The 23,853-nt window shown below is 37.5% G+C and overlaps 1 protein-coding gene across 4 annotated transcripts in view; it reads right to left on the minus strand.

Moving 5' to 3' along the window:
* Positions 1–23,853, minus strand: part of PREX2 (phosphatidylinositol-3,4,5-trisphosphate dependent Rac exchange factor 2) — a 347,111-nt gene that overhangs the window by 16,693 nt on the left and 306,565 nt on the right. Inside the window, exon 40 of one of the 4 annotated variants that reach the window (XM_045063232.1) lies at positions 16,560–16,696. The exons of the other annotated variants lie outside the window; for them this stretch is intronic. Within the exon in view, the coding sequence (XP_044919167.1) occupies positions 16,648–16,696 (49 nt within the window). The 3' untranslated portion in view covers positions 16,560–16,647. Of the gene's footprint in view, positions 1–16,559; positions 16,697–23,853 lie in introns of those variants that run through there. 4 annotated transcript variants of the gene reach the window in all.

A 23,853-nucleotide genomic window follows, 5' to 3' on the forward strand; every position in this document is an offset into this window, starting at 1 on the left:
ATTGGGGAGGGTATGTGCTATGATAAGTGCTGTAAATTGTGTATGCCTGATGATATATAGACCTGTACTCCTGAAGCAAATAATACATTATATGTTAATTTAAAAAAAAAAGAGCAAATCACTAAAACCTAATAAAAATGTTAACAAAAATTTTATGTTTGTTCAACATTAGTAAATTTATAACTTCTAGGGAGAATATGGCACTTTACCTTGCCAAGAAGTCCTAGTGTTTTCTTGGGGAAGTGGGGGTTGGAAGGGCTTCAGCTTTCAAGTTATTGTGAAGTAATGAAAGGAAGGTTTTCTGAAAGTGTGAGGGGTGGAGGGAAATTGTAATATCAAATGTAGACAGGTATAACTCATCATCCTCCTGTCGGTGATCTCTCTGTCTTCATTCCTGGGGCAAGTCTTTTTGCCTTTGAGATGTAGACCTTTTGGAACATGTGCTTATAATAGACACCAAGCTCATCAAAATTGAAATTTTGATTCAATGTATAATCTTAGTCTTAGTAGTCAATTAATGTCTACTTCCTTGCTGGAAATTTTTTTCCAGGATTCCCATCTGCATTGAGAGCTTTACCTGGCAGCTGAAGACTGCAGAAACTGTGATGTGGGAAACCCCTAAACCCAACACTATTAGCACCAAAAGGACCATAAGAAGTATTGATGATTTCCACTGGGATCCTCTCATGCTTTCTCTTTTGCAAGGACCACTTGGTGTTTTGAACTAGAATTCTTAAACAGATTTAAGATGTTGCACAAGTATTTTTGTTTTGTTTTATATATGACATTTCACAATACAAAAGAATATGAAAACATAATTTCATAGAATAACATCTGATGAACTGAGATAGCTGGTAGATGTTTGGAGAAAGAGAAAGTGTGTGTGTGTGTGTGTGTGTGTGTGTGTGAACGTGAGCGCTGTGAGGTGGGAAACTTTTCCCTTCTTCCCTTCTAGGTTCATCGGCTGGTCTGATAAATAAATTGACATAAGCCAAATGAGCAAAGGAAAAACAAATTTCACATGTATATGAGTCCTAATAAAACATGAGACTCCCCAGCAGTCAGGTAATGGAGATTTATATACCATCCTGAGATAAGGAGAAGGAGCTAGGGTTCTGGGGCTTCAACAGGGTTGAAGATAATTCACAGGAAAAGGAAAAGAGCAAGTGTTTTAAAAATGTTTGCCTTGCCATGCAGATAAGACTTTCTGGATACAAAACATTCTTTCTGCTAATAGCTCTCTTCCTGTAACAGGCCACCTGTCTCAATTCTTTTAGGCAGTTAATGGGGAGGTAAAATGCTCTTCCTTAGTCTGATGGGCCCTGATAGTCTTCAGCTCAAAATAAGCCATGTGTGAAGTGGCACATTCTGGGGTGTTGTGTTCAGCTCTCCCCAGCATGTGTGTTTTTTCTGTTTTCTCACACAGTTGGGTTCATCTGGGTATAGTTCTCTGCATTTACCTTAGTGTTTCCTATGGATGAAATTTTGCAAAAAGCAAACTCAAATTTGCCTTATGCTCAACTTGTTTCTTAATATATTAATTGCCTTGGAAAAAATTCACAGGTTCAAAACAAGTATTATAGCAGAAGTGACTGCACATTCAATCATTGCTATATCAAAAAACATCCCACAAACTTTTTCAATGGTCCTCTGGGAATGAGAACCACTGTTACTTTTCTTCATAATTCTGGTTGGAGAAGTTTTATCTCTAGAGTAATTTTGTGCTGATGTCACATATTAGTTTAACTCATTTACACTGCTCTCAGAGCTGTCAACGTGTACCAAGTTACATCAAAGCACAAAAAAGGGGAAAAATTAACTCGACTGTGAAAGACCAGAGAAACCTGAACAATGAAGATGAGATGATTCATGAAGAATAAGTGCGCCTTCTCCAGGCAGCCTGAACAAAGGCCCTAAGGCCTGAGTATTGAACAGGAAACAACAAGGAGCTGAATTTTTTAGAATGTGGACTGTATTGAGGGAGCAGCAAGGAAGGACTTGGGAAAATCTTTGCTATGCTAATATGTTTGGACTTTATTCTTGGGGGATAGCCAACCATCAAGACTTGCAAGCAGAAGAAAGATATGCTCCGTATACATTTGGAAAGATTAGACAGACTGAGGCCATTCCAGCAAAGCTTGGTGAGATAATGCTCTCATTCTACTGCAACCAACAGCAAGGGTTCTCAAAAAATGCAAAGTATAAACTTGGCCAAAGGCAAGCAAGTGTTTTTAAAAAAGATTGTGGGAAAAAATAATTGCTACTTTTTGTTGAGTAACTACTGTATGAAGGGCAACATCTTGTGCCCTCTGGGATTTTGTTTTTAAATCCTCATAATATCCATGTGAGTTTGATCTCAGTTGATCATATTTTTCCTCTGTTTTACAGGTGAAAAGACTAAGACAGCACAGTTTAATTAGACAAAAATTATGCAGTTGGAAAGTGGCAAATCAAGGATTGGGCCGGGATCTGTGACCCCCCAGAGCCTTCTCCTTAATCATTACCTAGAGTTGCTTTTGTTCAAAACAGCAGCAGTTTATAAAGAAACATGATCCAGGAAGAGAGGGATTACATAAATAGAATCTTACTATGTATGGAAGTGGTCCAACCAGTTTATGTAATTCAGGCAACATAATTACTAAGGGTGACCCTTTTGACTTTCAAAGCTGATCTGATTTGGGGGGAAGAAAGCAAATGAAATAAACTCTTGTAAGATTCTTATAAGATTTGGAAATTGGTACAGGTATTTACATGAGGTACAGTACAATAAGACAAGGATCCATTTGGAAATGTATATTCAACCACTGAAAGCCCAAAAAAGTAGTACTAAAAATTAACAATGGAGAAAAAAGGGAAATAATAAAAAATATTTGATTAATCTGAAAGAAGTTAGGAAAAGAGAAACAAATGACATTAAAGAAAGGACAGATGGGATTAGTAGAGAACAAACAGCAAGAAAATAGAGTTAAACCAACTATATCAACACTCAACTTGTAAGTAGAGTAAACCCTCAAAAGACAAAAATTACTATACTGGAAAAAAACACAAAAACAGGAGTCAACTTGCACATATATATACACCCTAAATATAAAGACACCAATGGGTTAAAAGAAAACACCAAACCGTTGGCACAAGAATGGGCAAGAAAGGGAACTTGAGGAAATGGTGATGTTCTAAAAAGACAGCTCTGAGGAATGAGAAAAGGAGTTTGGTAGAAAAAAAAAAAAAATAGGAGCTTTCCATCTAACCTTGAAGGCCAATTTGAACTTGAAGCTCACAGATTTTCAGAACTCATGTCTCCAATAAAAAGTCAATTAAAAAATACTGTTATAAAGAAAAAGTTAAGGATGCAAAGTTAAATTAAGACATACTGAAAATATTTTTGCTAAAAGTCCAAGACTGGAAACTGGGACTTCTAACTAATATAGTTAATATGCTCCCTGACTATGTTATTCAAACATTTTAGAACTAACTTAAATGAGAGCCATTTCTGATCACATTGTCACACATCTAATTGTAACTATTCTTAATGAAACTGCCTCACAAGAAAACATACAGCAAACAGTTTACTCAATCTAGTTTTGTAACAGCCATATCATTAAACATGTAAAAGGATTTTGCAGTTGCTTAATAATAAGGAATTTATGTTTTCTTAGAGATAATAGCATTATCTGGGTTGATAATTAGTTCCCCATCCTTCCTTATATAAACAATCAAAGCTAACTGAATTATATTTCAGAAAATATTTCAGTCCCAACAGCATTTTAAAACCTTTCCGTCAAGGGCATTAAAAATTTCATAGCTTGTACAAATAAGTTGCTAGAATTTATCCACAGAGCATATATTAATTAAATTATCACAATTACAGGGATTTTTATGTTGGTTGGAAGGAATAGTCTGTTTTCTAAAAAGGTTTCCTTTTTCAGTTCAAGTAAGAAATTAGAGAACTAGATCATTTCTCTTCTGTGAACTCAGATACGTTTCACATGGAACAGATTACAAAAAGAGCATATTGCAAATCTGCATCTGGGATATTCACTGTGTGTTACCAACTGGACACCCAGATCCACCATCAGTTAAGGTTGGCCTTAATACCAAAATCTGACCTTACCCTAGGCTTTTGACCTCGTACAGAAAGACATAAAACACTCCTTCACTCTGAAGCATTTAAGCATATTGCTTCTTTTTTGTGTTTGAAACCAGCTATTGACAGCAAAGTCAAAAGAACAGCTCTAAGCCCTGTTTGTACATAGAATTCATCTTCTGATTTGTGCATTTGTACTTAGTGACTATCCTTTTGATTTGGAGCTGTTTATAGAGCAATTACTATTTGTACTATGTCCATGTCTCACTGCTGAACTAACTATACGCATTTTTGACTCTCTAGTTTAAGACTATCTCTTTTTCTAGGACCAAACAGCCTGATCTGGAAGTTTTCTCATGGGCAAAAGTGGAAGCTGTATACATAGCAAGATTACTGACAAAATCATTTCAAAAAAGAGGTGGTTCCACAGTGTCCTGTCCCAGACATCAGGAACAATGGAAACTGAGAGAGGCTGTGGGTGGTGGGATCAAGGCTGGGAGTGGTCATCTTGGACGAGGGTGCAGCTGATCGCCAAGGTGGTGTGGGATCAAGGAGCACCTCTCTTCACATCTGGGGTGGGGCTTCATTTTGTATCAGTGTGGAACTCTGTGCCCCAGCCTTTTCTGAAGGTCTTGGTGTTCTTTGTAATTTGATTCCCAGCTCAGAGCAACACCAAGCATTTTATAAACTGGATAAGAGCAATTTGTGGTTGCTTTTCACTGTCTTGCTGAGGACAGAAAGACAACACGTTACCACAAATCGACTAGGCTGAAGGACAGTACTATCAGGCTGAGCCAACAAAAAGAACACCCTCCACACCAATGCTGTGAATAACACAAAACTAAACTAAACAGAATTTCAAAATAATTAAGTTCTTCTTGGATTATATCTTTATGTGAAAACCGAATAGCATTTCTTTTGTTTATAACTCAGGGGTCAAAGATACTGTGTGAGTAACAATGATACTCATACTCAAATTAACATGTGCATATATGCAATAATAAAATCCATTTTTCCAGCCAAGAATGCCTATGGAAAGATTTAGTTATGGTACCATTTGATTTTAACTTTGGCAAATGTATTTTAAAACATTTCAAAAATAAAAACAAAAAAAATTGGTATTCAGATTATATACATAATATAATTACTATAGTTTTTTTTTAAAAAAAACTTTTGTGAATCAATTAACCAGATTTGTAATATTTTTAGAAAGTAAATCACTTTTTAAAAATCTCAAGAACAAACCAACCAACAAAACAAAACAGAAACATCTTCAATTTTTCTAAATTATCTAGCCGTATGTGAAATTGAGTAGAGAATTACAAGTAAAATACTTAAATCATTGAATTATAATTACTTAATAGTTTTCATAAAGCTGACATTCCCTTAACTGTTTTTGAGTACTATGTCTATTTTTTCTGAGTAAAGAAATTATTTTTTTGAGATATAGTCTCCTGAAATATTAACTTTTTTTTATCATAGAAGATTAAAAACTAGATACTTTTTGCAAAGCATGATGCCAAAGACCCATGCCTGTTCCACTACTCTAAAAACAAATATTTACATAATGCTTTATGTTTAAAAGCACTTTCTGTAAACTTTCAGGTAATCCCTATGTTAATCCTATGGGTGATTCCTTCTAAAGCTGAGACAACAAAGCCTCAAAAACTCACCCACATTTACAGAGCTACAAAATAGAAAAATGAGATTGGGATTTAGGTTTTTCCACTCACTTCAGAATTCTTCAGGTAAAATTACAGTTGTTTGTGATAGAGATTCTTTAATAAATCTCAAGTCTATATTATGGGGCAATTCCAAGTAGTATGTTTCATTTCACAAAAGGGACAACAACGACCTTAAAGTCATATATAGATGTTAATAGTGAATTGTCCAACATCTTTTTACAGCCAAATTTGAATGGATGGTTGCCAATTATTAGACTTGAACCTTGAATAAAAAATGGTGTTTTTTTTTTTTGCTGTCATTAGTTTGCACACTGTAATTAAAGATGGAGAAGTCTCTGATTTATAAATTCCATGCTGCAGGAAGCAGTTAGGCTCTTCTGTATAAACAGATAACTGGGACAAGATGTGATAGATTTTATGTGTATAAACAAATGTGTATAAACAAATAAAATAATATGGATGCAGAAACAGAACATTCTGTATGCTGATGAGAGGGAAGAAAGAAGTGGGAAATCTATGGGTAGCTTGGTCCACGCTCTCTAAAATAAACAATAAAGCTACTGACAAAGGGGCAGCCTCTGTAGTTGCTGATCCTTTCTTAACTCTGCTCCAAGGCTCCTGAAGGCAAAAATAAACAATACCTCACTACGATGCTGCCAATTTTTTTTTTTTTTTAAGAATCCCAGAAACAGAAATTTTATGTAAAATAGCATCCACAAAGTATTTCAAATGAAAAAGACATGGGCTCTGTTGCCCAACCCTTTCTTCCTTAAAAACATTCTCCTTGGGAAGGGACAAAGAAAACAAGCTCTATTTTAAAACTCTACCTATTTAGGCTTCCCTGGCTGGCTTCTGCTAGAGCAGAATTTGGTGTCACTTGGTTGAGACAGGTGGTTATTTGCTCCTGGCCAAAGAAATTACAGCTCAATCCAAGCCAATTACTACTAATGATGTCTTTATGTATGGAAGTATATATGCATTTGTTTTCATTTTTCTATTCACCTGGGAAACATAAAATATCCCACAGGTCAAAAGTTCTAATAAAAATAGAACTAGATGGTGGTTTCCCAAAATAAATGGGGTGGGGGTTGGAGAGAGAACATGGCCTCTTGAACCCTGTAGTTACACTTCCTAAGAGTGGAAATCTGAAATGGCTTGAGTTGCACTCTCGAACTTGTCTCAGAGGAACTGCAGCATTGTTCTGAGGCAGAGGAAGTATTTTCTCGTTGCTTCAGAAATAATGGGAATGAAAACTTGCCTGTGGTTCAGTGCCCACAACATTTTCAGCACCACAGTGAACAAGCATCTATCAAGGCACCATCTGTGAAAAACATAACCATCCACAGGAGTGCCAATCCGACCACAGGCAGCTGCCTCTGGCCTCCTGCATCATTGTCTTCCTGGGGGATAGCCAGCTCCCTGGACAACATCCCTTAAGTAACCTGGAACTTAGTTTCCATTTCCACATGATGCAGGAAATATTTTCCATTGATTTCAATTCCAAACTAAATGATGCTTGATACTATTGCTTGATACTATTACATTTAAGTGTGGTAAGAAATTATATATGCTAGAAAAGAGTAGGAGAGGAGGGGCTGCCTGGGGGGTTCAGTCAATTAAGCGTGAAACTCTTGATTTCAGCTAAGGTCATGATCTCAGGATCATGAGATGGAGCCCTGTGTTGGGCTCACAGTCAGGGGTTGTCTGCTTGTGATTCTCTCTCCCTCTCCTTCTGACCCAACCCCCACTCCTCCCACCCTGCTCTCTTTCTCTCTCTCTCTAATAAATAAATAAATAAATCTAAAAAAAAAAAAAAGAAAGAAAGAAACGGGGATGGAGCTTTTGGGCACAGAAATCTTTCAGGGTTTAAATGGGGGCAAAATCTACAAAAAGGGAATGGAATATACTCCATCCCTCAAAGCCAAAAGCTTTGCAGAAAGTTGGGGTAATGACAGCAATGATGAGAAAATAAAACTAGGATGCCACTTTAATTGAAACATCAGAAACTGGCAAGGGATTCACATGGTGTCTTAAACTATTGGAGAGACACTATTCAAATCAGTTAGAAACTACGTAACTATGGGTCTGAGTTGTGTGGATTGGAGCCCATTATGATATGGACAGTAAATAGAAATGCTATAAAAATGGAATAGAAACTTCAGACACCCCAAATAATGTGAAAACAAATCACAAATGCATAAATGAAACAGCAAAGAGAGAGGGAAGTTGAGGGAATACTATATATACTTTGCTGAGTTAGTATTAAATTGTGTATTATGCTGATTACATTTTCTAGAGTTCTATGCCGATGGCATTCGAGACTTGTGTAAAGGGGCATACTTACCACCAGGTCATAGTGCAAGATCACAAAATTTAGAATCTTGGCTCTTGGTTCCAAACAAGAAGGGGATCATTTGGTAAAACATATAAAAGGCAAAAGATTTCCTATCATATAGTCATAATTATTGAATGTGTTCTTAAGAATTATGAAAAAAAAAGAAAGACAACTATCATATGATCTCCCTGATATGAGGAAGTGGTGATGCAACATGGGGGCTTAAGTGGGTAGAAGAAGAATAAATGAAACAAGATGGGATTGGGAGGGAGACAAACCGTAAGTGCCTCTTAATCTCACAAAACAAACTGAGGGTTACTGGGAGGAGGGGGGTTGGGAGAAGGGGGTGGGATTATGGACATGGGGGAGGGTATGTGCTTTGGTGAGTGCTGTGAAGTGTGTAAACCTGGTGATTCACAGACCTGTACCCCTGGGGATAAAAATATATGTTTATAAAAAATAAAAAATTAAAAAAATTATGAAAAAATAGATTAATCAGAAATCTCTCATAAATAACCTGTTGTCAATGTATGCCAGTTCTACTACCAAGGTAAGTTTCTTTATTTTACCTTCTTTTCCATTTCTGTACTTATTTCCCCAAGTCAGCTTTGACTATTTCTCTCCACAATTACTGCTTTTTAACTGAGCAACCTTGGCCTTGCTGCTACATGAGTATTTCTGAAAATGTGTATCTTAAAAGCAAACTGGTTTCATGATACACCATGCAATGTATCCAATTAAAAAAAATAAGCTGAAATAGACCCATAAATACAGAGAATAAAGTAATGGTTGCCAGAGGGGAGGGGCAGGGGTTGGGCAAAATAGGTAAGGGGAGAAGGTGAAACAGGCTTCCAGTTATAAAATAATTGAATAAATAAGTAAGACATGGGGGTTGAAAGGTACAGTCAATGGTATTATAATAGGGTTGTATGGTGATAGATGGTAGCTACACTTGTAGGGAGCACAGCATAATGTAGGGAGAAGTTCAGGTCGACTATGTTGTAGACCTGAAACAAATTTAACATTGTATATCAATTATACTTCAAAAAAATTTTTCAAGTAAAAATTTGCAACTGTAAATTAGTATAACTCAATCGATACAAAGAGTTACCATCTGTAGATGCTTGCAGTGTTGCAGGACTGGGTGTTTTATATACATTTTCAAGTAAAAATTTTTTATACAGAAAAGAATGAAAAATAAAAAAGCAAGATGATTTTTGGTCTATTTGTCATAAATGAACTTGCTAGATTGGACTTGCTAGATTCAAAGGGACCTTGCTCATCACCATGTTCTAACCCTCACTAGACTTTGTCTCTCCTTTTGGCTTGTGCTTCACTCTTTGGATTTGATTGCACATTCTGTTTTTCCAGGCTTTATTCCCAGCATTCCCTAGTAGAGCTCCCAGATTATCTCAGCAAGAAAGACTGGTGTGGGCTTGTGGGAGAACTTCAGAGTGACCAACACAGGTGTTTTGTCTTTTTAGCTGCTATGGTTTGCTCCCTGATCTCTTAAATCCATGTATGTGGTTATGGGAAACACAGGTTATTATCAGGATAATAAGTCTTGAGGTAAATGCAAATAATTTCAATTCTATAAAACTTCATTAATGATTGGACATTTACCTATTGGCAATTTGTACACACTTGGGCACGTATGATTATTACTATATTTTGATACTCTGTGTCCAGAAAATTTTACATGTAAAATATGTATTATGAATTGGAAGTACTATGATGTCATTTGACTTATGAGAAACCACTTGAAATTTAATTAAATATTAATACATTGCTGTAAGCAAAATGAAGCATATAATTTTACATATATAAATATATAATAAAATTCACAATTTCATTAATATATTATATATAAATATGTATGTGTAAAATATATAATATAATAATGTAGATGTAATAAAATAATTCATTCAATAAATATTCTATATTTTAATTTTTAAAATAAATTCAGTGAGTAACCTTTCCAATTTTCATTGCTATATTTTTATTATATGGGGCATTTTTATGAGTGAAATGGAAAAAGAGAAAAGGTTGCAACTGTAAATTAGTATAACTCAATCGATACAAAGAGTTACCATCTGTAGATGCTTGCAGTGTTGCAGGACTGGGTGTTTTATACACATTTGCCATTTATTCCTTACAAGCACCATTGGGTGCCCCATATGCCTCTGTTTCTCAGATGGGAGAAGTTAACAGTTAATTTCCCCAAGTTTAGGCAGCCTAGTAAATAAATGAGCAGAGAACCTTCTAAATACAAATCCTATGCTCTTACCCAATGCTGAATCTTTATTTGTTTGCATAATTGTTTTTAAGGCCAAACTTGGAAATATATTTCATAATAGCTAAGCTCATCTCTTCATAAAAGAGGTTAAATGAGGATGGTGCTTTATTGGATTTAAATGACTTCTTTCTGTAGTAATAAACTGTTGTAAAGCTCCTGATATATTACTGCAGGACTTTTATTGGAAAAAGTATTTCATGATTACAGCTTCATGGAGCAAATAATTCTTGGATAAAACCAGACTTTAGAAAAGAATTGTCTCCAAAAAGCACATCAATCCTAGTGCATTTCTTAGCTTTGGAGTCTGGAAAAAAACGCATGCCTGAGAACCCCCAAAGACTTCAAAATAAATAGCTTTGTAAGAGGGAGTAGGAAAAGGGAAACCCATTATATAAATTTTCATGTCAAGTATCAAATGACATTTGAATTTGTGTCATCAAAATGCTAACTCCAATGGGCTTTAACGTATCAACTTTGCTGAGAGTTGATAGAAATTAGAACTGATTTTTGTTAAGTTGTCAAGTTAACTGACATTATAAAAACAGAGACTGAGTAAAGCATCAGAGGTAAACTGAGGTTAACTCAAGAATATTACATGTTTACTGAGTTTTCCATTTGAATTTTCATTCACACTATTAAAAGATGTGGTAACTAAAGATGTGCAGTCTAGGAAGGAAATGTTGGCAGTGTTTTCTTTTTTCAAATTACCTACCTAGAGGAAATTTTTCTAATTATCAAAGTAGAGGAAATAGGCTTTAACTGCATCTAGAAGAATTAGGTCAAAATGATTAAGAATAGGTGGAAGGAGGCATATAAATTAAATTCAGGAAAAATTTCTGTATGAGATAAAGGGTATTTAACTTTATATATATAAAGTGTATTTAACACATTTAATGGAAATATTTTAAAATGGGTCAGAATTCTGGCTACCAGAAGTTTTTTTGGATACAATTGAACTTTGGAAGGCAGAAATCCATCCTATTTGGTGGTCGAGGACCTTTCCTGACCCAGACCCTTATTTCATCTCACTAAGATGTTCTAGTTTGTCCTTGGGAAAGCTCATCTTAAAGGTGGTGAAGGGTAGGGGTAGGGAGATGTCTGTCAGCCAGCTTACAAAATGGAAGAGCACAACCTCTTCAGATTGCTCTTGAAAGCAGATAGGAGGACAGGTCAAATGTGTCCACCTCAGGCTTCATTTCCCAGAGGAGGGATGGACTTACTCCTTTTTGGTGGGTACCATATACCTGCTGACATTCATATACTGTCTAACAAATTATCTTCAAAGGGCTTGCACTCAAGTGGCTTCATTCTCAACGTGTTCACAGGCATGATTGGATGGGTCTTGTCCTGCTTCATCACACCCAGTCATGTTATCACAAGGAAATACCCTTGGAATTGTTTAAGGAATTCTTGCCAGATATGGCAGTGCTCTGGTTCCTGTATGTATGGCTTTCCATGGCTACAGGAAGTCCTGAAGGACATGCTGAAGGACAGTTTAGCTTCTCTTTCTACACTCCAGACTTCCCATTCTATCATGCAGGGTCAATTTGGCTTCCACTCCAGCTCCATGCTGAGCATGGAGACCAGACCTGAATTCTAACTGGGATAAACCTGAGAACTCTAGCTGATTTAGCTAATGCCAACCCTGACCCTGGGCCTGGTAATCTTCAAATAAGGTGCCACTCCTTTTCCAGTAAGCCTATTGTGTGTCATAGAAAAACCCTGAGGGAGACTGTGGTGGCTCAGCCCAGGTGATGCTACCTCTCCACCGAAAGCTGCTGAGCTTTTAAGTCAGAATTCAGCTCCAGGACAGAGACTGTTGTCTGGACTCAGGTATAAATGAGCACTCCTGCCTGCATCAACAGGGAAACATCTCTTCAACCAGGTTCTAGTAAGAGTTTTGAGATCAGTTGATAACACCAAGGCCTTTATCCCTGACACCTTTCACCACTATGATAGGTCCAAGCCTTTCCATCCCCTTCACAATTCTGAATTGTCATCCTAGACCTTGGGTTTCCAAGCCCATCTTTGTTCTTTTGACCCCCTGACTATGTCTTTCCATTTCCTTCCATTGTGCCCACCTTACACCCTCAAATCTCCTTGTCTTAGACTCACACCATACTTATGGTATAATCCGACTCTTCTTCAATCTGACTGCCTCACCTTGCCTCTCCTCCTCCACACATCGTCATCCTGGAGAAGGTGGTTTTATTCCTTATGCTTGCCACTATCACTTCTAAATATTTTCTTATTCCTCCTCCATCCCAAGGCTTTCAGATGGATTATTGCAGTTGTTATTGGGTTTTACTTCCCTTTTGTTTCCCAAGTGGGTAAAAATTACCCATGTTTTTTAAAAAGGTTGGCATTAAGGCTTAAAGTTTTGATTTGACTCTTATTCCCATTATAATCCTAGATGACTTAAATATTGATGGGAGCATTCAATCAAAATTATGGCCTCACAGTCACTTGCTTTTCCTGTTTCCTTCAGCTCCCACTCCCATGACTACACCCTAAAGCTTCCATCCCCCTTTCTGACATTCACATTTCAGTATCCCACTCCCTAGGAACCTTCACTGTCTCCCCTCACTCCCAATGAATTCTTTAAACTTACTGAAATTGTCAGTTCCTTTTCGCCCACTGGTCAGCAACCTTCTGGCTTTCTGTCTTTTTCTATGTTGCCTATACCCTTAGTTACAATTGTCAATAATTCTATTTTCCCTGTCAAATTGTAGCCTTTGATGAATCCAACCATTAGACTTTCTCATTATATACATCAACAGGTTAATCTTGATAAAGAAACTCACAGCTTAAAATTTATAGCCTCCTCCCTCTGGGTTCTCATCAAACACTGAACATAGAATCAGAAGCTGTCTAATCACACATTGCATGTATTTTTAAAAATTATCTTATTTTATTAAAATTTGGCTAATCTCAAATGAATAAATTGATGTTCTATTTGTGGATTTTCACGAATACTGTTCGTGAGGTCTTTCAAATTGTAAGTATACTTTTGTATTTGAAAATGAAGAGATGCCAGGCTCTATTTGGTATATCTCCTAGACCAGGGATGGTAAACAAACTTGTTCTGCATGATAATTTCAATTGCTTGGAGTGCCAGTAACCCATTTGTACTGGTTTCTGGACATACGGCCCACAATTTGATGATAGGAGTTACACATCAAGGGTTAGGGAAGGCAGATATTCGCAGCCTAGAACAGTCTTCCAAGCAGTATCTGGCTGACGTTGATTCAACCTTTAGGTTTCAGATTGAATATGACATCTTCAAAGACTCTCATACTCCAGACTGCATTAGCTGTTCTTATCATATGCTTTCTTAGCATAGCTGTTAAATAGTCTCTCTTCCCCCAAAAGACTATAAGTTTCCCTAAAGAACCTTGCCTACCCTACTCACCCTTGTATCTTATGGTAGGATAGTGTCTGGCACTTAGTAAGTGCTTAATATATGCTTGCTGAATAAATAAACTGATGGTTCCAATCTGCATGTTCAAACCTGTTCTCTACCTGTTCTTCCTATCCTAACCAAACTAGACCACTTAATCCTCTAAAGTCTCCACATTTCCCAACTTTGATACCTATAGACTTATTGTAGATTGGATGGCTCCCCCAGGACTGCAAACTCAACATGACTGATTTCCATTGTGTATCCTTCATTGTTTATTCTCACCTTCTCTAGGAAGCATTTCTTCATCTTCTTTTCCCATTTGGGATTCCTGAACTTTGATCACTTTCTTTTATATAGTTTTAGAACTATACAGAAGCTATCTTAAATTTAATTTGATCCAACTCTCTGATTCAACATATGAGAAAACAGGGCCCTAAAACATGTAGGGTCTTTCCCAGGGTGACTCTACTCAGTAGAGGACCTCAGCCTACAAGTCAAGTCTCTTGTGTTCTTTCCCCTGGACAATGTTGCCTTCCAGAGGTCATGGTCAACTTCACTGTTACCAGCTGTGAATTCTAACTCACCTGATGGATGTATGGATATGCTAGTAAATATAAATGATCATAATGGGGATACTCAGAATTTTTAAAAAGTGGCCAAACTTTTTTAAAAAATTAATTCTGCTTTCTCCCTCTCTGTTTCCCTCTCTCTCTCTTTCTAGCTATCTCTCTATAAATTTACTCATATAAATATAAATATATATGTGTATTTATAAATTAGGGTATTTGTATATCAGAAATGTTTACAGCAAAATGCATCTGTATTAATGATTATAATATTTGAAGAACATTGCGCAATGTCATGCAATTTGGATGCTGATTCTAGATTTTTTTAAAAGAGTGTTTAAAGCAGATTCCATCATGGTGATATTAATCTCTAAAGAGACGATTTCTTCCAAGCAAAACTACAGCTTTTACAGTGAAAGCATTTAACAAAGGTTGAAGAGAGTTTTTGTAGAAGTATATTTTCTCTATGACCCCTACAGTGCCTTCCTAGTCCCCATTACTACCTTGTTGCCTGCTCTATTTTTGGTTTTACTTATTAACATGTCTTGTTGTTCATATGTCATTATTAGCAAAGATTGATTCAGGGGCCCTTACAGAAGAGAACATAATGACCATAGTCAATGCAACATTGTTCTACCAGAGCTATACTTTCTTATATTTTCTGAACATCTTAGCATAAACCCTGTCTGTTGTTCCTTGTTAACCACAACTAGCAAAACCATAGTCACCTTTCAAGGCCCAGCCAAGTTCATGACTGACTCAGAATTCCTCCGTAAATCAGTCAGCAGCAATTGCTCCATCTGCCACATCCTAGAAGATGAATGAACCCTTGCACTGGGAACAGCATGAATAAGCATAAATATTTTCAGATAGGCAGAACCTACTTTTGTTGTTACCTCTTGTACTGGAACTTAACTATGGGGAAAAATAGAAAAAAATACTGCTAATACTGCATAACTAGAGCTCTAAAATGAGCAGGGTTGATAGTCTGGACATTTTTGATAAACAGGCAGTTAGAAACTAGTTGCCACTGGATGAAAGTTTAGAATAAGAAGCCTTAAAGTTTGTATTTCCTGAAAACACCCCTCACCCAGGAATAAATAAGGATAAAAAGTTACTCTTTCAGAAACTGACAAAAAAATGAAAGTACCACTGGGGGGTGGGGGGAGGGAAGAGAGAGAGAGAGAGAGAGAGAAGGGTTGTATGATAGCAAAGGAGGATGTATTTAATGCTGCTATGTGCCAGGAATGACTTTAAGTATTTTAGTCAATTTATACAATCATACTGTGAAAGAGGGAGATTTGGCCAAAGTATCTGATTAGCCGGTGGTACAGACTGCTGGCCAACAATTCGCATCAAATGTATGTATGTATGTTTGTTCTTTCCACTATTCCACAGTTTCTGTGTGAAGATGCAAAATAGACTATTTTCCTAAAGGACCAACAAATATGGGCAATATGAGAACTGTTGTAGTAATGTGCAAGGCTTTTCCTGTGTGTCTGGCCCTGACCAAGTAGATCTGTGTCTTAGTCTTTTTAGAGTGCTTTAACAAAATACCACAGAATGGGTGGCTTAGAACCAGCAGAAATGTACTTCTCACAGGTCTGGAGACTGAGACATCCAAGATCAAGGAGGCAACAAATTCAATTCCTGGTAAGTGTTGGCCTCCTGGTTAATAGATGGCTATCTTCTCACTCTGTCCTCACATGGCGGAAGGAGCAAGAAAGCTCTCTGAGTCTCTTTGATAAGGGCACTAATCCCATCCCTGAGGGCTCCACCCTCATGACCTAGTCACCTCCCTAAGCCCCCCACCTCCACATACCATCCCACTGGGGATTAGGTTTCAACATAAGAATTTTGGAGAGACACATTCAGTTACATAACAGACTACTCAAACACAAGCCCATCAGCTGACCTGATAAGAGAGAGTTGAGAGAATTTCACAATTCAAAAATAAAAATTACAGTGAGTTTTTGTTATTGATTTATAACCCCAACACTATTATTAAGCATAAAATTATATTATTTTATAAGCATAAAAGGAAATTGAAATTTGGTTCTAACAGCAAATATAAAATCTGGGAATTAAGAGTTATTACATGAAATAACATGCACAAGATACACAACCTTATTTTATTTGATTTTTACTCTGAAAGGCCTAAAGTTTTTATATAAAATATTGGTTTAGGACAAGTGGGCGCTGAGCACATTTTATAAGTATAAGACTCTAAGGATCATGCAGTAGGTTAGTAACCATCTTCTAGCCTTGAGAAAGGACTTCATTTAAATTCATCCCAATCAGCTTTTCCTCTGGGCTCTTCAAGGTCTCTAGAAAGAGGGAAGGAAAGGAAAGTCTTTATCTTCCTTTGGCAGAGTCTTGGGTGTATTTGATAAAGACTCAGAAATGAAATTTTTTTTTTATCATTTGGACAAGAAAGGCTTTTGTGGGGGTATTGCCACTACTCCCGATAGTTTCTTACTTGTGATGCATTTTTAGTGTTTTGAAATTCTCTACCATCTGGTTTGCTTTGCCCAGTACAGAGCAGTCAGCCCTTGCTGGCTCTTCACCCCCAACCCCACTCAGCAGCACGAAGTGAAGATGCTGTGTGTTACAGTTCTTCCAGGGCCATTAAGGCCCCAGATGTCAAAACATCAGAAGGCAGGATATAAGAGACAGGGTTACTACCGCCTGCTGGGCCCCCCACACTCAGCCAGGATCAGCAACATTCCTTCTGTCAATCATAGAATTAGCACCACCTTAAATGTAGAAAATCTCCTTATACATCTCCTTTCTGAGATTTTCCATTGTCTTTATGTTTAAACATAATAATAATGATGATTTTGGAAATGGAGGCATGGTTCAACTTTAACATCTCAAATGGTTCCTATGAACACTGGCAGAGTTTGCCTGCCGTCAAGTTTCCATGTTTTCAGTTTTTTCAAACAGCTGATTTTTTTCAACCATTCCCTTAATTAATGTCCATATAAATGCTCATATAAGATATTCCAGATAACTTTTCACTCTGCCTCTTCCCTACAAGTGAATCAAGCAGACTCCACACTGAGCCTCACTCCACACTGAGCCTGAGCCTGAGCCTTGAAGAATCAGGCATCATTTGTTGTCTGCTGCCCTAGGCTCAGGCGGCTGATAACTCTGTTGTGTGATCTCATAGACTTTGATGAAATGGTCCCGGGAAAAATGAAACTTGATGACAGTCTTTTCCCTTTTCTCCTTTGGTGGAAGAATAAAGTGACAGTGGGTTAAAGTTTCTCCATAAGATGCTTGAACTGTATCCGAGAGGCTTGAGAAAAGCTGCAGGCAATGCCTCTTTCATGTTTTTGTGATTTATAACGTCAGATGTGAAAACACTGTGTAATGGCTTTTCATCTTCTTTCACTCAGAGTGCACAAGATACATTTCTTTCTGGATTTTGGTGTTAAAATTCAAGGCCACTCTTACTTTTTAACTTATGCAGTGAATTGCTACCCTGGTAATAATCATCAGGTACTGGTTTTTTATCCTATTCCAAAAGCAATGGTCAAGGATAAGTTCAGAATTACACACTCCATCCACGGTTTAGATTTGAATTCAAAATAGTGTGCCAAAGCCTTCTTTACTGTTTACTTTTTAAGAATGCTTTCATTCGGGGCGCCTGGGTGGCTCAGTGGGTTGAGCCGCTGCCTTCGGCTCAGGTCATGATCTCAGGGTCCTGGGATGGAGTCCCGCATCAGGCTCTCTGCTCAGCGGGGAGCCTGCTTCCCTCTCTTTCTCTCTGCCTGCCTCTCCATCTACTTGTGATTTCTCTCTGTCAAATAAATAAATAAAACCTTTAAAAAAAAAAAAGAATGCTTTCATTCTGGAGACAAAAATGTGTGTCATTTAAATGTATTAATCTGCATCATTTAGATCGCCATATTGTCATTTTCAACATTTAGAGGATGTCTGATACAAACATGGAGGTCATGTCCAGATCATCAATCTGCCAAATGTTTACTCGTACTCCTGTACCCATTTTCCCACAAAACATGATCTCTACCAAGGTTAACATCACACTAGAAACTTAGAATTGAGTAATGTATCTCTAAGGGTCAAAGCCAAATAAAAGAAGTCCAAGACATGTGTATTTACATACCCTAATTGTGAAAAACATTTTACCTAATAACTCCATGGCGGGGGGAGAAAAACCAACAAAACAAAACGTAAGCATTTTCTTTCTCAATAGAGAATTGTCCAATGATCCCTTGCCTACAAGCTGAAAAACAAAAAACTCACTTTGCATAATCTCTTTTTTTCCCAAGATTTCATTTCCGTATTTATTTATTTAGAGTTTGAGCACAAGCAGGGGGAGGAACAGAGAGAGAGGGACAAGCAGACTCCACACTGAGCCTGAGCCCAACCTAAGGCTGGATCCACAGCCCTGAAATCATGCATGACTTGAGCAGATACCAAGTCAGAGGCTCAACTAACTGAGCCTCCCAGGTGCCCCTACACAGCCCCTTATTGAAACTATAGCTCCGGCTCTCTCCCTTTCTTTTTCTACCAATTTTATTTTTATCTTTATTTTTTTTTAAGATTTTATTTATTTTGGGGGAAGAGGGAGAGAGAGTTTCAAGCCGACTCAGAAACCCCTGGGCCCTATGAGCAACTGGATCTCCCCACCCTGAGATCATGACCTCAGCCAAAACCAAGAGTCTCACGCTCAACTGACTGTACCACCCAGGTACCCTTCTTTTCTATGAATTTTACTAAAAAAAAACAAAAACAAAAACAAAAACAAACATTTATAGTTGCACTGTTTTCCACATCTGCTCCATACATAACCTACTATAAACTGGCTTCTAAACCAAGTATCTCTTTTAAAGGTAACTACTACTGGGGCACCTGGCTGGCTCAGTGGGTTAAAACCTCTGCCTTTAGCTCAGGTCATGATCCCAGAGTCCTGGGATTGAGCTCCACATCAGGCTCTCTGCTCAGCAGGGAGCATGTTTCCCCCTCTCTCTCTGCCTGCCTCTCTGCCTACCTGTGATCTCTCTCTCTCTCGCTGCGTCACATAAATAAATAAATAAAGTCTTTTTAAAAAAGATAACTACTACTACTACTACCACGTTCCTATTTTAGGTTTAAAAGACCAGGAAATTCACATAAGTGGAAATATCCTGATAAACATGTCAACACAAGATAAAGCATGTAATTAAAATTGGCACATGAATATTCTAGTACTACTTCTGTGGCCATCTGTTGTTTATGTCTGCCCAGGATTCATTCCTGTTTCCGGTAATATCACTCTGATTTCCTTTTGGGAATCCTCTGACAACTCCTACTCTTAATCAGGAGACAGAGGATGTAATCCTTGCCCACAACAGAAGCATCTACTTGGCTCTAGGGATTAGTTTAGGGGAAGTCACATGACTCTGACTAGACCAATCAGAAGCAAGCAGGAGTTTTGAGGCAATTTTGGTAAGTTCTCTTCTGCTGGTATTGGTAAACTATGAAATAAAAGCTTAGTGATGTTGGTCACCAGTTTGCGGTCATTAAAGTAGAGCTGGTCTGAGAAAGGAGCTAAAACAGAGGAAAGCAAAGTCGAGAGGTAATGAGAAATTTCTGATGACATTATTTTAACCCTGGAAATTGGTCCTGCCCCACAGATCCACCTACAGCATTTATCAGCTTTGCTTCACCTTTTTTATGTTTTGTTTTGGCATTAAAACCAGTCAGACTTTGGTTTCTATTACTTATATGGAAAGAACTGGACTAACACAAATATCATCTAATGTTGGTAATGATGCCAGGCACTAGGTGCTCTTGGTGTCATTGTTAATTACTATAATTAAAAAAAAATACATATACTTCTTGATCTTACAAAAAAGCTTGTAAGATGTTTGCAACTAAAGATAAAGGAAATGCAAAAAAAAAATAAGTAAATAAAAATAATTCAAGGGCAAAATGCCCTTTTCATTTCTTATCATATTCATGATCCTGGAATCATTTGACAATTCGCTTTTTGAGCTCTTATTTTCATGACTTCCATGACCACCCAATTTCTTGAATCTCCTCCCAACCACTTCAAATATTTCTTTTGGATTTAATTCACAGCATCTTTTCTTTTGCTTAAATTTTAGTGTTCCAGAATTTTATCCTCAGATCTCCATTAGTCAACTGTCCAAGCTAGAAACTTTGGCAACATCCTTAATTCTTTTCTTTAATTTACTTCCCTACATCGTATGGATGAACAAATCTTGCTAATTTATTCCTCAAATATTTCTCAAAATTCCCCTCTTCTCTGTTATCGCTGATGCTCTTTTGTTAAGAATTCCATCCTTTCTCCTTTAGACCAGAATTCTCAAACCCAAGTGTGCAAAAAGAATCACCTATAAAGTCTATTAAAAATGAAGTCACTGGGGTGCCTGGGTAGCTCAGCTGGTTAAGCGTCTGCCTCAGCTCAGGTCATGATCTAAGGGTCCTCATATGGAGCCCCACATTGAGCTCCATGCTAAGTGGGGACCCTGCTTCTTGCTCTCCCTCTGCTGTTCCCACTGCTCGGCTCTCTCACTTGTGCTCTCTCTCTCGCTCAAATAAAATTAATTAATTAACTAGTTAATTAATTAATTAAGAAAAAGAAAGAAATCCCTGAGCATAATCCTTCCAGGGATTCTGATGAATATGGCCTGAGAATCCCACTCTGAGAAAAACTATTTTTATCATTGTAACAGCCTCCTAACTGCACTGCTGTATATGTTAACTCTTTTGATCATCTATTTGTTTACCTGCTTGAAAATTTCCAAATACTCACCACAGCCCACAAGATAAACTACAAACTCCTTAACAGGGAACACCATGCTTTCCAACTGCAGCTAACCCCTCTATTCTCATCTCTCTCTTCGCCAAATAAGCCATCTGTCTGAAGAAAACATCTCTGTAGTCATTCCTCCTACTTTTGTCTTTTTTCTTTTTAAAAGATTTTATTTATTTATTTGACACAGAGAGAGGAACACAAGCAGGGGAGTGGGAGAGGGAGAAACAGGGTTCCCGCTGAGCAGGGAGCCTGATGTGGGGCTTAATCCCAGGACCCTATGATCATGACCTGAGCTGAAGGCAGATGCTTAACGACTGAACCACCCAGGAGACCCTCGTCCTACTTTTATCTTAGCTCAACCTCATACAAATAATGTTCTATTACCTAGTGAACATTAGAGTGCTTCCAAGTGTCAAGCTCAGGGTTAAATTCTTAACCTCTGTTACTTCATTTAATTCATGCTATTGCCCTGTGAAGTAAGTGGTATTGTTACTACAGTTTTACAGCTCTGGGAGTCTGAGGGTCAAAGAAGTAACTTGTCCATGGTTACAGAGCTAGTAACGGCTGGAGTAGGCCTCTAAATCAGAGCACTAGATTGTATACCTGGCCATGGGTTTGCCACACATCTAAAATATGCACTGCTCAAGGGCAACAGAGTGGGTGCTCAATCTGAGCAGTTGACTCTCTGAATGAATGAATGCTGGAAGGGAAGAATAATAAAGAAGGGAATCACTATGTTTATTAGCCACTTTCTTAAAATGTGATTTCATTTTCCTTACTGATACTAGTTCGGGAGCTTGAGGAAGAAACTGGCTATAAAGGTGATGTTGCAGAATGTTCTCCAGCTGTGTGTATGGATCCATACTCACAGTCTGACAAACTGTACCACACACATTGTGACAGTAACTATTAATGGAGACGATGCTGAAAATGTAGCATTTAGAGAGAGAGAGAGAGAGAGAGTGCATGTGTGCGCACACAAGTGGGGACCAGTGAGCAGAGGGAGAGGGAGAGAGAGAATCTTAAACAGGCTCCATGCCCAGTGTGGAACATGATGCAGGGCTCGATCTCATGACCCTGAGATCATGACCTAAGCTGAAATCAAGAGTTGGACACTCAACCAAATGAGCCACCTGGGCACCCAATAAGGCTACCTATCAACTACTATTTGAAAGTCATCTAAAACTCATTCTATATTTTTAATAGAAATTTTTGAGATTGTTGTAGATTCACATGCAGTTCTGAGAAATAATTCAGAGAAATCTCACATTTATCCTGTTTCCTTGAAAAGTAGTATCTTGAAAAAAATAGAGTTTTACAACCAGGATATCAACATTAATATTGTCAAGTGGGGGAAGCCTCCATCATCACAAAGATCACTCTTGTTGACTATGAATAGACATACCCACTTCCTTCCTTCCTGCTCTCTAATCTGTTCTCCATATCTATAATTATGCCATTTCAAGAATGCTATGTAAATGGAATCATACAGTATGAAACCTTTTGCAACTGGCTGCTTGCAGAATTCTTTACATGTTCTAAGACACTAATTTGTTTGATATGTAGTTTGCAACTATTTTCTCCCAATCTGTAACTTGTCTTTTTTGTCTTCACTAGGGCTTAAAACAGAAAAAAAAGTTTTAAATTTCAATAAGGTCTCATTTATCAACTTTTTCTTTTACGGATCATGCTTTTTGTGTCAAGACCCAGAACTCTATCTAGCCCCAGATCCTGAGAATTTTCTTTTATATTTTTTTCTAAGATATTTGTAATTCTATGTTTTACATTTGAGCCCATGATCTTTTTTGAGTTAATTTTCGTATGAGGTGTAATGTTGGGTTCAAGAATCATTTTTATGCCAATGCTGTCCAGTTGTCCTAGCACCACTGGATGAAAAGTCTACCCTTCTTCCATTGAACTGCTTTTGCAATTTTGTGAAAAAATGTCAATCTATGATTACCTTGAAATAAAAGTTTAATAAAATAAAATTGTTTGTAGGTGATGAGAATGTTTTGGAATTAGCTAGACTGACTGCTTCACGACACTGTGAATATGCTAAATGTCTGTGAATTGTGTGCTTCACGATGGTTGATTGGATGCTATGTGAATTTCACTTCAATCTTAAAAAGTGGGGAAAAAAAAGCTTATCCTCACTAAACTTCCAACTAACATTTTATGCAATTCAAATAAGTTTTTCAAAGGGCATATAAAAGTCTCTTCTCATATCATCATCGAACTTATTTTCTCTATGTTTGGTTATAGTTTCCAGATCCCCCATCGCTAAAGTGAGGTAACATCCTCATGTCTAACCTCTGAGGCAGTTTCAACAGTGAATCCACATGTGGACAATTAGAGCAGCAGCAGTTTTTGTGGACCTAATATTTCCTGGCCATCAATCCCAAACGTCCTTACTCATTCTTTGACCATCTTTTATACCCTCACTTGTCTTCACCTTCTGAACTAATGTGCCCTAAACAGAACACACTATTATATCATGTGGTGACCACTGCATTTTTTCTTGGAGTGCACAGCCCTGGAATAATATATTTTATCACTTTTCTGACAAAGAGTTCACAGATCTCTCCTAAATAAACACAACATAGTGAGTCAAGGGCAGGGAGTCTAAGAACTCTGTGACTTGCTACATTCTAGACAGTCTTATGCTTAAACTTCCTCCCATGTATCCTCTTT

The sequence above is a fragment of the Mustela putorius genome, unplaced genomic scaffold, assembly GCF_011764305.1.
Source record: "Mustela putorius furo isolate JIRA1106 unplaced genomic scaffold, ASM1176430v1.1 tig00003846_pilon_pilon_pilon, whole genome shotgun sequence".
NCBI lineage: Eukaryota > Metazoa > Chordata > Mammalia > Carnivora > Mustelidae > Mustela > Mustela putorius.